Source organism: Sylvia atricapilla, chromosome 2, assembly GCF_009819655.1.
Source record: "Sylvia atricapilla isolate bSylAtr1 chromosome 2, bSylAtr1.pri, whole genome shotgun sequence".
NCBI lineage: Eukaryota > Metazoa > Chordata > Aves > Passeriformes > Sylviidae > Sylvia > Sylvia atricapilla.
In genome coordinates, this window is record NC_089141.1 from 47255079 (window position 1) to 47270483 (window position 15405).

A 15405-nucleotide genomic window follows, 5' to 3' on the forward strand; every position below is an offset into this window, starting at 1 on the left:
ATTCTTACTCAAAATAATTTGGAGTCGATGTAAAGAAGAAGTTACCCAGTTTTTAGTCAGAAAACTTGAAATTTACACCTAATTAGTTTTTACTTAATTTTGTAACACAAAATCTGAGCTCTTTACTGTTTCTCTTTTTCTCTGAATTCTTCTTTTCAGAGAGCTGATGAAGTGTCATCAATGCAAAAGAAATTCTTTTCCTTCTTTAGTGATTTACAGAATGTTTAGTTGTTGCATCATAAGCAAAAACAAAAATATCTCAACTTTTAAATAGATACAGCAGTTGAGAGAAACAGACTGATTATGTAGCCTCTTCCTAGATGCTTCAATGCCATAATCCAGACATTATTGTTAACAGCACTAAATTAGCTAAACTTATTTTCTATTAAATATAGTGGGATAATTCTATGAGGGTTACAAAAATTCACATGATGCTCTATTATGTATTTATCAAGTTACCTAAACTAACATATTTCTCGAAGTGTACTACAATCCTCCATGAATATTCAAAGTTCACTTTTCTATTTTTCTTTTGGGGCATCATATTAGACTCCAGTGGGTGGGAGGTATTTGCTTTCTCTTCCTTCCTCCCTTGCTCTATCCCATCAAAATGTTTTCCTCCTATAAACTGTCATTGCAGTGAAGAAATAAAAATCTCCTTAATTCACCTATAGGATCCAAGCAGACTTGATGAACTGCAGAGGGCCACTTTTCTCATTTGATTCCACTTGCCACAGATTTCCCTCCCTATTAATTCCCAACACTTGTATGTACATGTACATGGGTACATCTGCACAAAGGTTTGAGCAACCCACTGCAGTCATCCCTTTGGACGCTATGGATGAGGCAGAAAAAAGCCAAAAGATTAAAGCTGAAACAAAACTTGTTCATACTAAAAATATGAGAGAAGTTGGAATGTTTCAAAAAGAAATCATGAGCTTTAGGTGCTGATGGATGATAAAGGAAGGAAATTAAGCATAATTTAGTGGCCTGTTAGAATGTTTGGATTCCTCTTGAATGTAAATGACATGCTAAAATTAATTCCCAGTTCTAAAATTGCACATAGTCTTCCAGACAGTGATTGTTTTCAATATATTCTGAGAGGCTTTAGTACAGTCTTGGACACGATAAAGTGTTAAGTGACAAGGACAGACAGTAAGAAGAGCCCTATTGTTTTTCCTGAAAAATTACTTCCTTGCTTTGTTGCCACATGCTTTGGAATCAAATATGAAATTCTTTGCTAGACAAGTTCAAAAAATGCCTTAAAAATAATATTTATCCAAGTCAGAAAGTTGAGCAAACACAGTATTTTTGAAGAAGTGTAAGTTGATCCATGTCATTTATAACCCATGGCTTTATATCTGTGCAGTTTAACATGTTGTCAGGCGGGGTTTTTTCGTTAAATGCTTTCTATTTATTAGAGGAATTAACTTACTGTTAATTTGCTGTTTTCTAAGACATCATCATTCACTCCCCTAGGCTGAAGCTGTACCTGAAGAACAAGATATAGCAGTCCATGAGGATGACCTTTCAGGCTCTACAAATGAACTCCCTGGAGCATTTGAATGCAGTGATAGCCTTAGTCTGGATATGACAGAAACTGAAGAGAAAGCTGACAAGCTGGATCAATTTGCTCTTGCTAGGTACTTTGATGCACTATTATTCACATAACTTCTTTTACAATGTACAACAAAATTATAAAAAGTTGGTAGTCAGTGGAATGGATGTTTTAGCCACAGGAGTTATAAAATTCTCATGAGTTTGGAGCAGTGAGAAGACAATGCCCTAATCACCTGCATAATTATCAGACAACTGAAAAAAAAGGCAAAACAAAAAACCAGGCTTTTCATTCTAGGAAAAATAGGATACAATATTTACGTACGTCTATGCAGCTAGGCATTACGTATATAATATGCTTAATTAAAATAAAAATAAGGGTTTTTAAAGATTTGCAGTAATGGAGATTTTACTTAGATACCTATTCAACATATCAGATGTCTATTCATCCTTCTGATTTATCATGAAAGAAAGTCTCAGTATTGTTAAAAATCCCAGCTATATGTTCTTAAGGTTGCTTGTCAGTGTGGCTGGACCCCAGTATATGGTATAAAAAGGCTTTCAGATTTTTTTACATGCCATCTGGAGCTCTTTCAGGTTTTGGATGCTGAGTTAGACTGCAGTTAGCCTAGGGAGAGGAAGAGAGAGAAAGCTTTACTCTCCTGTGAAGTTTCAGCCTTCTGCAAATGATGGTACAAAAAAACAATTCAAGTCTGGGATGAAGGAAGATAGGTGATAATGGCCTAAAGATGGGGATTCTGATTTGGAGGATTTTCTTCTTGTAGCCAACATCTTTTCAACCTTCAAAAGTAGTTTGAAAATTCATTAATGTTTTCAGGAATGTGCTGTAATTGGTCCTGTGATTTTATCTCTCTGTTACAGCATATTTTATCTTCCACCTTCTTGGTATTCTCCTTTCATCGCCTTTTTCTGTTTTCTCCGTCAGTTTTGGAGACGCTGATCGAAATGCCTCCCCTCCTCCCTCACCATTTTTTTCCGCCATCCTCGCTGCGTTTCAGCCAGCAGCATGTGATGACGCAGAGGAAGCCTGGCGGAGCCACATCAACCAGCTCATGTGCGACTCCGATGGATCCTGTGCAGTCTATACATTTCATGTGTTCTCTTCCCTGTTTAAGGTGAGAAAATAAGCTTAAGATGCAAAGTCATAATTTCTGTGTGTGGCAATTAGTGTTTCTTGATAGCAGCCCCAGTACTGAACTAGTAGATAAATATATATAACCCTTGTAATTTTGCATACTGCAGAATTGCTGTACTACCTTTTCTTCTGTCTTCTGTGATGAGTTTTGTCATGAAAATACTATGTATCTCATGCTTGCAGGTTTGGAGGTCATGTTGCAAAATAAGGATTCATTTAAAGAGTGTTTTCTTCAGTACTTTACAAACAGACTGCCAGAACAGTAACTGCAAAAGACAAGGAAATAACCCTTTTAATCTCAAACTATTGTTAATCTGTTCTTTTATCACAAACTCTTAAAATCTGAGCGTGTCCATGTACATGTCAGCATAATTAAATGGTTGGTACCTACTCATCTGAATAGAAATACCCAGCTGCCATCACGTAACATAAATTCCAGAGATCGAGTCTGAAGATTAGAAATCATTTCTCCTTTCCATAACTGTATGCTTGCAAAGAAATGAATCTTGCGAAAAGATAAGAAAGAGTCAAATGTATGAGTTGTTCTAAGGAATGATTGTCTGGTTTTACCTGTAATTAGTTTGAAAGTCTTGTTTAATTGTTTCTCCTGCAGCTGCAGGATGTTTAGTGTGCTCCAGCAGTGAAAGCAGTAGCCAGGTAACTTTCTGCAGGGTTTAAGTACCTATGATCTCATAGTACACAGCGTTTTATTAACAAGGGGTACCCTGCTAATAAATACACAGTTCCAAGATCTTTTTGTACGTCTAAGGCTAACCTGATATGAAAGAAGCATCCTATAGTAAGAATCTCTTCTTCATCATGTTTCCTCTGTCCTCCACTGGAGCTGAGTGTCTTATCTACCTGTATGTTGTCCTTTTTTAAACATTATGCCACTATAAATAGGGGAGTCTTACAGGCATTCTTGTAAACACTGATAAATAACCATTTGGAAGAAAAAAAAACCCAGTGCTGACTTGAGTGTTTATTCATGATGTCAGCTTTTCTGTCTTAACCTCAGTCCTAGAGGTTAATAGCCCTGTCTGAGTATTTAGAGACTTATTTGTCCCTGATTCTCCTCTTTAGAGAGGTGAAATGGGACTGGTGGCACACTTCTGAAGACTAAATAAATAATACAGTGTCATGAAAGACATTACTTGTAAATTACCTGTTTAACTCCAAATCCTAGTATGCACACACTTCATGTGTGCCCTATATTCAGAAAATACCCTACTCGTTTTCTTCAGTTGATATTGGAGGAGAGAGAAAAAGGCCTTAATAATATCAACAAGTCACAGTTTTTAGCTGGAGTCACTGCCATGTTTTTAGTTTATCAAAATAACTTTGTTCTTCTTTTCAGTGTTAAAAAAAATAGGAGTTGTGTTTTTTTTTTTTTTTTTTTTTTTTTTTTGTTTTTTTTTTTTTTTTTTCTGTAAGATCCCAGCTTGTCTGGAAATGTATTTTGTTTGCACTATTAAACTTTACTACTCATTTGCCAACTTTGACTTTTGACCCTCATTAACAGGAAATTTCAGAAACAAGTCTTGTATGTGCTAAGCTTGCAATGCAAAGTACTGCCAAAATACTTGACTGTGAAACAAAATCCTTGTTTGGAGGAGCTTGTCAGCTAAATACTTAGTGAAGTGAAAGAAGTGCATTTTCCAGGGCACCTACATTTCAGTCGTGTTAATGGTATCAAGTTAATGGTATCTTGGATGTTTGCCCACAACATACTAAACTTGTTTAAAATTCCTGAAATTATTTAAGTACTTTTCCTGTAAACGAGTCAGAGGTCAGAGATCTCTGGATTATTTTTACTTCTGCCTCTTTGTATTCCCTCAAATTAAACATCTTTCAGCAAAGCAGTCAGCTGCAAGACAAGTAGATTTCAGATTTAACAAGTACCTTCTACAATCAAGCCCTTTTGTTATGTAAAGTCCTCTTCCCAGGAGAGGAAACCTGAGGTTAAGAAGAAAACTTTCTGAGATTATTTTTTTATTATTTACATGGACACAAAGCACAGTGACTATATGCAGATATATATTTATTCATAATATGCTGACAGCTGGCATTACTATTCACAGTAGTCCCATTTCATAAAATATATACTGCATTCAGACCTTGCTTGATAGATTTCAGCCCCTGTAGTCTGCACCCAGAAGGACATAGCTGTGATGATATTTTATTATAAAACTGTTAGTCCACGTAATCACAAAATAAATATATTTCGTGAATTATTATACATAGATAGCAAAGTACAGTCTCTCACTGTTTCACACTTAATAATTTACAACACTCTTCAAGACCATTATCATCTTAGCTGTAGATTAATTGTTGCTTTTATGAATATCTGAAAAAGAAAGGATTAGAGGAAGAATATCTGTAACTTTTTCTGTAATCTGTCTCCTTCACTGCTTCAGATATACAAACTCAGTTGTTGTTCCCCAGGAGGGCATTGCAGCAACTAAATAGGTTACCCAAAGCCTTGAGGAAGCTCTGACCTTGGAGATTTTTAGACTCAGCTAGTTAAAAGCACATCTGACACAATCTGGTGTTAGCAATAGTCCCACTTGAAGGTTGCATCAGATGTTCTCCAGAGGTTCTTTTCAACCAATGTCTCTTGTATTCTCTTTCATAATTTGTCATTTTAAATTTCCTTCCACCTCTTTGTTCTTAGCTAGGTCTTTTCTGTTGGTTAGGCTCAAATTTAGATATCTCTGCTTTGCCAAGAGAGTTATCAGCAACAGTTTCACAAAGACTTGGCTGAATCTTTCTTTCCAGAAGACATCACAGGCGTAAATCTCCAGTTGTCACCAAGCCCTATGATTCAGATGATTCTGCTAGTTGCTCATAAAAAATAATTGCTTACCTGGTTTGGTGCTAATGAGTGATACCCCTTGCCTCTAACAGACTCAGTGCAGCAGAGAATCTTTACCATGTGCTGAGTGAGGTGTGTGGCACTTTGTTTCTGTGTTGAAGTAAGATGGTGGAAACAGTAAGGCCAGTAGCAGTCTGTCAGGTCCTAACTCTGCTCAGATGGGCAGTTCAGATGCTTTCAAGAGAGATTCACAAATAAGTAGTTATGAAATTGATTGGTACAGGAACTCCGACCATTTTATAAATCATCGATAGTGTACAGCCTATGTACAGCTTGAGGGCCTATTCAGCATTTAAAGAAAATCACTCAATCCCACAGCTTGCATTATCACTAAAGTCTGAATTCAACTCACCTGATTTTAGGTACTTAAGTTCCATGCACCAGTACAGGAGCAGTAACAAGCTACTTCTATGTCTGTCATCAAGACTGGCATTTGGGAAGTGCTTCTCTCCAATGAGGCATACTTGTGGTACAGGTCCTAACGTGCATTCCTCAGAGAAATAACTTTGGTAACTTGAAATGAATAATACAAAAATGTTGCATACATTTATTTTTAAAAAACACTCTCATGTTGCTCTCAACTGCTGAGCACTAGGCCTCAGTGAGATATATTTGGACGGTGAAAACTGATGGGTATTTATGAAGATCATTGTTTCAGCTAGTGCAAGTTTAATATATTATTTTTATTCATTTTTATATATTATATATTATATATTAGTCACTGAAAAGCACTAGAATGTTTCTGAAAGACTAGGCTGGTTTAGGGCTCAAAACATTAAAAAAATCTGTTAAGTAGAATAATTCCTGGATGCAGTGCAGTGTTTCTGGAATCTTCCCAAGCAGCAGTAAAGTTTTAGTAAGAAGGTTCTTCCCACCAGGGAAAACAGAAGGTTTTTTCTGATTTTTCTGTGCTGCTGTTTGGCATAAGTGTGTCCATTATATTATGTGATTAGCCAGTTGACAGGAATATTAACAAAACAATGCCCGGAATGGGCAGAAAAAGTAATGTGCTGATCAACTCTGTTAACCCTGTTGAAACAAGTAAAAAAAGCTGCCTGTGGCTAAAAGGCTTATAAAGATTGATTCGTCTTTACAGGAAAGAATATATTTCAATACTAGATTATGATGAACTCTGTAATTAGTTTCACAGCTGCCCAGCTGTACACTGTCTCCAGAATACTCTTTTTCACTATCCTAGAGCAGACATTCAGTCCTCCATAGGGAGACGGTCTCTTTTGGATTTCCTTATGCAAAGAAAAACAACCGTGCCATTTGTTTACAAAGGAAAGAAGCTCATACTCGAGTGAACAATGTACTAAATTGTATTTTGCTTTCCAGAATATTCAGAAAAGATTCTGCTTCCTAACATGTGATGCAGCCAGTTACTTGGGAGACAACTTGAGAGGAATAGGCTCCAAGTTTGTGAGGTCTTCTCAGATGTTAACATCATGTTCTGAATGTCCCACCCTCTTTGTAGATGCAGAAACAGTGAGTATATTCCTTTCAAAAGGCGTGTACTTCATTGCAGTGTGTTATTTTACTGGCTGTTTCACTTTTGAGCAACTCCTGAACAGATATGTCAAAAGGGAATTCTCCTGCTGTCTTACATTTTTTATCTCCTGTTTGGAAGCATATTTCCATTCATTTTCCGTATTATTTTGTTAGGTCAGTAGTGACAGATGGGCAGTATAAAATCGTAGACTCACAGAATTGTTATGATGTGTTGAACCTGTGTGCCAAACCCCAATATAAAGCAGATGCCTGCTGCACCCGGTTGGCTCCACAAATGAAAAAGAAGCAACTATTTTTTACGTAATTCAGCATGAAAGATGGTCATATGTGTAGTGGTTTCATTTGAGTCAGCTCTGATGTGAGCTGGATGACGCTGGCTGAAGATGAGCCAGCCTGTGCCCAGGTGGACAAGGTGGCCAGTGGCATCCTGACCTCTATCAGCAATGGTGGCAGGGATTGCAACCCTGTACTCGGCGCTGGTGAAGCTACACCTCAAATCCTGTGTTCAGTTCTGGGCCCCTCACTACAGGAAGGACACTGAGGTGCTGGAGTGTGTCCAGAGAAAGGCAACAGAGCTGGGGAAGGGTCTGGAGCACAAGTCCTGTGAGGAATGGCTGAGGAAGCTGGGGGTGTTTAGCCTGGAGAAAAGGAGCATCTGGAGAGACCTTATTGCTCCCTACAACTGCCTGAAAGGAGAGCGTAGGCAGGGTGGCAGGTGTCCTTTTCTCCCTGGCAACCAGTGACAGGACAAGAGGGAACAGCATCCAGTTGTGCCAGAGGAAGTTCAGGTTAGATATCAGGAAAAGTTTCTTGACTGAAAGAGTGTTTAGTACTGGAACAGGATGCCCTTTCCTATATTGTGTACCAATATTTGCATTCTTTTATAGTGACATTTACAGACCCTTTGATTTCATTTCTCCAGCTGCTCTCATGTGGCCTTCTTGAAAAGCTGAAGTTCAGTGTTCTAGAGCTGCAGGAGTACCTGGACACATACAACAACAGGAAAGAGGCAACGCTCTCGGTATGCTGAATTATGCTCTTGATCTTGTCTGTGTATTTAGGCTATGTCAGGAAACTGCACATCCACTCAGATCTGTTTAAACTAACATTCAGTAGAAAAACATGTTTCAAATACTGGATTTGTTGAATGTTTCTTCCTGGACATGTGAACCAGAACTAAAAAGTAGCTATTGTATCCCTTAATATTAGAAACAACGGTATCTTTAATATCCCTGGTCTCTCTCCTGTTTATTAAATAATTAATTTTCTTAATTAATGCTATTGAAATACTAATAGAAATCAAGACTACACTTTTTAAATTACAGTCAAAGCAAATTGTCATAGTCTATGGTAGTAAAAAATGCAATTCCAAATTTTTATTTACGTTATGTGCTGTGAAACTAAAATACTTCTTATCTTTCTTTGAATCAAACCATAGATCTTAGTCATATTTTCTTTAATTACTTTCTGAAAACAGTGGCTTGCAAACTGCAAAGCAACGTTTGCTGGGGGCTCACGAGATGGAGTTATTACCTGCCAGCCAGGGGACTCTGAAGAGAAGGTAATAAATGGCCAGTATTATTTCTCTCCCATATAGTGACATATGTGTGATATATCTTGTTCTTGAACCCACAAGAGCCTGCTCTACTTCCTCCTTGATTCTCTGCTGGGCTTGGGCATAATCCAGTTTTCCCACTTGAGGCCTGAAGCTATTGTTGTTGCCTGAGTCCTGGCCACTGGAAAGTATTCACAGGAGGTACTTCTGCTGTCCTACTATGGAAAAGAAGCAGAGCTGACCCTAACCCTGTGCTCTCCCTTTCAGAAAGACGTTGCAGCAGCACTTTTCCAGTGTCTCTGAAAATCATTACTGTTGTACTCTCCTTCCATGTTACTCCCATTTTATCTTTGGCAGTTACAGTCTCCATCTGCACAACAGCAAAAATTGTCTGGTTGAAATACACTTAGATCAGCAGTTACAAAACAGTGACTGTAAAATGGCCAGCAAAATTATTTATGCTGTAGATAAGTATTTAGAGCTAAGGCAAAATACCTCTTTATCAATTTTAACAAAAAGTTCATTCACACATGTACATATATATTTATTTGTTTGTTTATGTTTTTTGATTCCAGTTAAGGAATGGTATTTTCAGATATCAATACCATCAGCAGTTAATACTGTTATTTGATATACTAAGTATAGGAAACAGATGATATCTTGGTGATGCATAATGAGTTAAGGAATGTTATTTTGTTGGGCTGTTTCCTTTTGGAAGACAGACAGTGGAGGGATGCGAAAAAGAGGGAGCTGGACAGAATTAGCCTAAATTGGGAAGCAAGCAAACAGCATATAGAAAAATGTGACATTTCCTCTTCCCATATATTTTATTTTACAAAAGATAATTGTGACATATTCAGAACACAGACTTGCCTGTTGTAACCATTTTTTTTCAAATATCTTTTTTTATTCTTATGTTGGTTTCAATTTGTCGTTTTTCTCCTCCAAGTCACTTTATTTTCTTCTGTCGTTATCTTAACCTCTGTTTCCCATCTCTATGGATTTGTCTTCTTGTCTTTGAACTCCCTTGATTTTTTGGTTTTTTATGCCATTTTCCAAGAATCCCAAATCCTTGCCACCCCTGCATTTTGGCTTCCTTGACCTTATTAGCAAATCTGATTTTCTAATAAATCCTCTGGCTGCAATCACAGGCGGTGGGAAAATTGTTCAATCTTCCCCCACCTAGCACTGGCACCAGCAAAAGTTAGGCACTTTGCAGGGCATTTAAATAAGATGCTGTCTCTTCTGTAATTGTGATGGTGTGCAAGGAAGTTACAAATGAGCTATTCTCAAGTCTAAAAAAAGAGACCTGGAATACATACCACTGCCTCTCCTGCAGGAGGGAGGTGGAGTATATGGCACTGCTGGGATGTGCATGGGCATTCCATTCCCTTTGATGTACAAACACCCTAAACAGTGACTTCAGACTGTAGTGTTATATACCTTGCTGTAAGATAGCGTAATTTATCCTCTTCATCTCTCTTTTGGAAATGCATAGAATGGGATGGAGAATTACACATCTTGCTGATCAACTGCATTGTTTCATTTGAAAAAGTAAAGAAATAATGCTAAGGAGAAGGAATAACCCATGAACTGAGCTCATATAGCTGGCCTAAACACATCTAAGTCAGTAAATGTCATGTTTCAACTGTGTGGGTTTTTATAACTAGGTGTTCTCTGTTTTGGAATTAAACGTGTGTTTTGTGAAGCCAGGGCTGGTATTTATACTCCTTATCAGACTGAAAAGAAGGGTTCTCATTCCTTCAGCAGTCCCTGGTTTCTCCCCAGCATTATTCATTCAGGCCAAAATGTATTATTCCTTGGAAGTTGACAGGATGAACAGGCGTATTTCTTTTCTTCCCCTACTCATTCACTCAACTGAAGCAGCTTTTCCCAGAGGAACAATCTGTTTATTCAATGAAAGTGTAATGGGAGGAAGAGGCCAGGGAAACTGAGGAAATGCAATTAGGAAAGGACAAGGAAGAATTACTCCTAGACTGGCAAGTTTTGTTTTCTTATCTTTCCTGTCCACTTCTCCCTCAACATGAAAGGCTAAAGAATCTAATAATTGTAGGGGGGGAAAAAAAGCTGTCTTATAGTGATAATCACAAGGGAACTTGCCCAAACTCTTAAACTCATTGAGGTTTGGTCTAGGGCCCAAAATCCTTCTGAAAACTTCTGTCCTAAGAAAAATTGTTCAGCCAAGCACAAAACCAGGCTACTCCTGGAAAAGTTTCAGAATTAATTGTAAGGAAGAAAAAGCAACAGCTTTCTCTACAGAAGGCAGAAATCTTAGATTGTTAGAACTCCCCACCTGGTAAAAAGCTTGAGGAGAAAACAGACCCCTTTACAGATGAGACAGATGTGAGACAAATTCAGCATTGTCATGAGTGGTTGCATCACAAATGCCTCCTGATGCTGGTAACTAATTTGGGACAGTTTCTCTAATCAGATCTTACTTCAAAATAATTGCACATGATTGGTTGACTATTGTTATTGAAAATGGGCAAAGGCAAAAATTGCTTATTCTGACATTAAAGAAGCTTGAAATAGAAGTTGTTTAGGTCAGCTGCTAGAGCGAGCAACTTTTCTGAAATCAGGTAAAAGCCTCGTGTCCCAGAATGTCTTTCCCCTGCCTTATTATTGCAACAGATGACATGATTTGGATGTGTGTGCTTTGTAAGCTTTGATGCTACTTCAAGCAAGAGTCTCAATGACATAGGAGTCAATTCATAGAAGAAAGATAACTGCACATGCCATTGTGCTGTCTGTCCAGGTGATAGTCTTAGATGAATACAGATATCAGTACATTCTTCAGCCTTATTAAGAAAGGAGTTTTTTTTTTTTTTTTTTTTTAAATCCAGTCAGTGACTGGGTTGGTTTGTTTCTTTGCTTTTCCGGAAAAACTGTATTTGGAAGATCCTCATTTTCTTGTCAATTAATGCTGCTAATTTGAACAAGTATTTATTTCCCAGTGAGACATGCAGTTTATTCTGTAAGTCCAAAGTCAGTACACTCCTTTCTCAAACCTTCCTCACCACAAGCTAAAGGGCTTGTGAGCTTTGCAAACTCAGACTGTTAATGGATATTTAAAACATGCTGCACCCCATAAAAATTCAGCCCCAGAAATCAGAAAATAGTTGCTGCTGTTTCCCTGTGGCTAAAGGTACAATCACTCTAGGCCACCAATAAGGCTGGAGGGGGTATCCATTGGGACCACAGTCATCTGGAGCTGAGTTGAGATAAAGTAAAGCTCAAGGCACAGTCAGACCACTGTTAAGCGAGACATTCTTAATAGTCAGTTGTCTGACTGTTGTTTAACAGATCCATGGCTTGACAATGAGGTAAAATTGGCCCAGGTAGGCAGCTTTTCTAAAGGAGGAGCACAGCTGTGTGTAGATTTCCCCACACAGAATAGTTTCTACTACCCTTCAAGTCCAGTGGATATTCAGGAATGCACAGCATGTGCTGTTCTCTCTGTCTCTGGTGTAAAAACAAGTTTGTGTATATACTCAACTTCCTAGATCATGGGAAAAGGTTCTGTCTGCTTACATGTTAAGGCAAATAGAATACCTTAATAAAATGCACTCGCATTTAATAAACCCTTGTATGCAGTGGTTATTTTGTTATGCTGTGCTAGTAAATGACTGAAGACTGAAGTAATTATGTAACTGTCATCTCTTTTCAGTATGTAAAAATGATTCCTTAAAAAGCAAGAAAATCTGAGATCTGAAAATTAGTGCCTTGCTGTCTTCTTGGTCTGCTAACAGTACAAAACAGTAATTCTAGGAATAAAAATCTAAATCAAAGTGTTGCTGCCAGGGAGAGTGTCCTTCTTAGATGCTGCATTTACTGGCTGCTTAAAGAATTGTGCAAATGATCCAAGTACTCTAAACATTTGGTAGTGTCAGCTGTCAAAACCACTGATTGTGTAGTGTCTATCTACTAATTTAAAACACTTCCCTTACTCTAAGAATTAAACCAGAAATTAAAAAGTGTGAAGGCTATGATCATTCTACCTGAGCCCTTGCTGTTGCGGAATAAAAGAAATATCACTGAAGCCAGTAATTAATCTCTTTTCAACTTCCAAGGAATCTTTTATTTTATGCTGAAAGAGAGAGGAAGTTACAATCATGATATTGGAGAGCAATTTGGAGCTGAGCATCAGTAGCTATGGGAAATTTTGTATCCAGTATATTCTCTTCCAGTGAAGAAGGGTTTTTCATGTAATGTGAAACCCCTTCCTCCTCACCCCTTTTTTTTGGCTTGCCCTTGTTTTGGAAGCAGTACAGAGGAGACAGTGTTTTCTGGCAGAAAAGACCATGGAATTCACTTTTTTGCTGCTTCCGCCTCCCTCTTCCTCCCTTCCTTAAAGTAAATTCCATGGCAAATTAGAAATTATATATGGATTCCAGTATTTCTGAAAGTCAAAGTGAAACTTGGTGGCATGCTAAACTTCAGAGCAGCTTAAGAGAGACAACAAGAAAAACACAAGCCAGCACACCTCTGAGTTTATTGGAGCACAGTGATCTGTCTGCTCTTGCCCTCCTCTTAGCTTGAATTTAGCTTTATAAAGCTTCATTTATGTGAACTGCATGGAAGCCAAGATATAAAGGGTTTTTTTGAAGAGTACTAGATAGAAGAAGAAACTATTCAAGCAATGTTAAAGGAAAAAATTAAGAGCCACAAGAGCGTAAAACTTAGTTTGTCATGGTTTTGTAGAAAAAGTAGTGCAGGGTTTGGGGCAACACTTTTCATATATATATTTTAATAGTAAGGCAAATGTAAAGAAAACAGACTGAAATATTCTGTTAGGCTCATCAAAGTTAATCTTATTTCACATTTCTGTATTTTCTGCCTTTATATTCATGGTAAGGTAAATAATTTTAATAAGAATTCCATATGCTTATTAACGGTGTGCATACGCACTGACATCAGGCTATAACTGGGCAGATGTGGTTATGTTTCTTACTTAGAGCATATACATGATGACTCTCTTCATGTAAAATATAATGAGATTGTAATATTTATAAAATAAGAAAAGCTGCATTAAGTGAATACAGAGTGCAAATGTTAGTTCTTGGCAAACAAAAGAGGAACACTTATGTTTTGAAGAGAGCACTTAGTCCCCTAATCTTTGAAATGCTAATGTAAGTCAATTAGAATTTTTATTATTTTTGCAAAAGGACTTACGCTGGCATTTTAATAGCTTCAGAATTATAAACCAGTGAATCATTACTGGTGAGAGGAAGGGATACGAGGCTGTCTCAACATGTGGCATTGCCATGTAGTTAAACAAAACTGGCATTTTCCATGCATTTTTTTTCTTTATGATAGTCATAACTTGAAAGTTATATGCAAAACGTTTCCATTGTAATGTGCCAAGTAATAAGCCCAGCAGCCATAAAACTTATCCTGCCAATTTCATTAGATCTATTTGTCAAAAAAATTGAAGTATTTTTAAACAAGAAAATATTTAGAAATAGCAAAATTTGGTTTTGTTCATCACTTGAAAATCCTTCCTAATTCTTTTAGTACTTCACAATATGAGCTCTTTTTAATAAGAAAGAAACCAAATTTAAATAAAAGTATTATTTCAAGAGTTTTCTAACTATATTTCACTGTAAGTTCTTGAGCTACTGAGTGGCATAAATCTAAACTAATAAATCTGAAGATCTAACTGAGGATATTTAGACTGGAATTTACCATTAGAATAAAAGCTTGACTTTATTAAGAATGCTGTGCATGTTGAATGTGATATTCCAACCAATTATCAGGTTGAGGCAAGCATTGCTAATACTGCTGACAAGTTATGCTATTACAGATGGGCTGTGCTTCCTATTGCATGCATTACACTGACACTATACTTTCTTTCCTTTCCTTTTCTCCTGTGCCATGCTTGCTGTGTAGCAAATGGAATCTCTTGCAGTAAGTTGAAGTTCTTTCATATTTTTGTCCATCTGTGGATGGGCTAATACACCCCAATTCTACTGTTTTACTTCTGAGTATGTTTTCTTTTTTATTATAATTTTCCTATACAATACGTGGTTCTAAATGCAGTGACTAAAATGTGTGTTTTGTGAAATCAAAAAATACTGTGCTAAAATTTTGACACTCATATGCTGTTTCAAATGGTCATTTACATACATTTTTACAAATCAAGCTTTTGAATGGATGTAATATGCTGGGGCAGGAAACATTTCTTGTTATTTTTAAATTAATAGTTTTCCATTTATCCTAGTGAAAAACTACAATTAATAGTTGGCAGTTATGTTCAAATGGGTTTTGTGTATATGTTGATGAACAGTTTCACCACTATTGGTTTCTAATACTTACTCAGGAAGAACAAAAATTGAATTGCTGGATACAGTAACTAAATACTTAGTCAAACTAGAATCATTAGTTTGACCTTATTTTGTTTTCATTCAGGTTAGCAGCCAGAAGGGTGAAACTGAATTATTGTTCTCCAAGGACTAAAAAAAATCCAGTATTACATGCCAAGCGATCATGAGGGGCTTTTTTAAATTATGTTATGCTTTTCAATTAATTATTAACTCTCTGGCAGCTCCAACTATATGTGTATGTAACTGCAATGTAGTGTTGCCAGGTCTCCAAAATTTGAATAGAGTGAAGTTGATCCCTGCTGGGGAACCTCAGGCTGTGTCCCTACTTGCAAGCTGAACAGCAGGGAGGAAGCAGATGTCCCTGGGCTGGTGCTCACTTGGGTGACTGGTCAGCACCTTCCCTGGC

The 15405-nt window shown here is 37.3% G+C and overlaps 1 protein-coding gene across 6 annotated transcripts in view; it reads left to right on the top strand.

Moving 5' to 3' along the window:
* The window catches only part of FRY (FRY microtubule binding protein), a 159655-nt gene that overhangs the window by 137945 nt on the left and 6305 nt on the right, over positions 1-15405 (top strand). For 3 of the 6 annotated variants that reach the window (XM_066313153.1, XM_066313154.1, XM_066313155.1), the window contains exons 54-59: positions 1480-1643; positions 2504-2693; positions 6927-7076; positions 8023-8121; positions 8578-8661; positions 14566-14583. In XM_066313153.1, the coding sequence (XP_066169250.1) occupies positions 1480-1643; positions 2504-2693; positions 6927-7076; positions 8023-8121; positions 8578-8661; positions 14566-14583 (705 nt within the window). Of the gene's footprint in view, positions 1-1457; positions 1644-2503; positions 2694-6926; positions 7077-8022; positions 8122-8577; positions 8662-14565; positions 14584-15405 lie in introns of those variants that run through there. The other 3 variants (XM_066313156.1, XM_066313157.1, XM_066313158.1) reach the window with 2 other exon arrangements.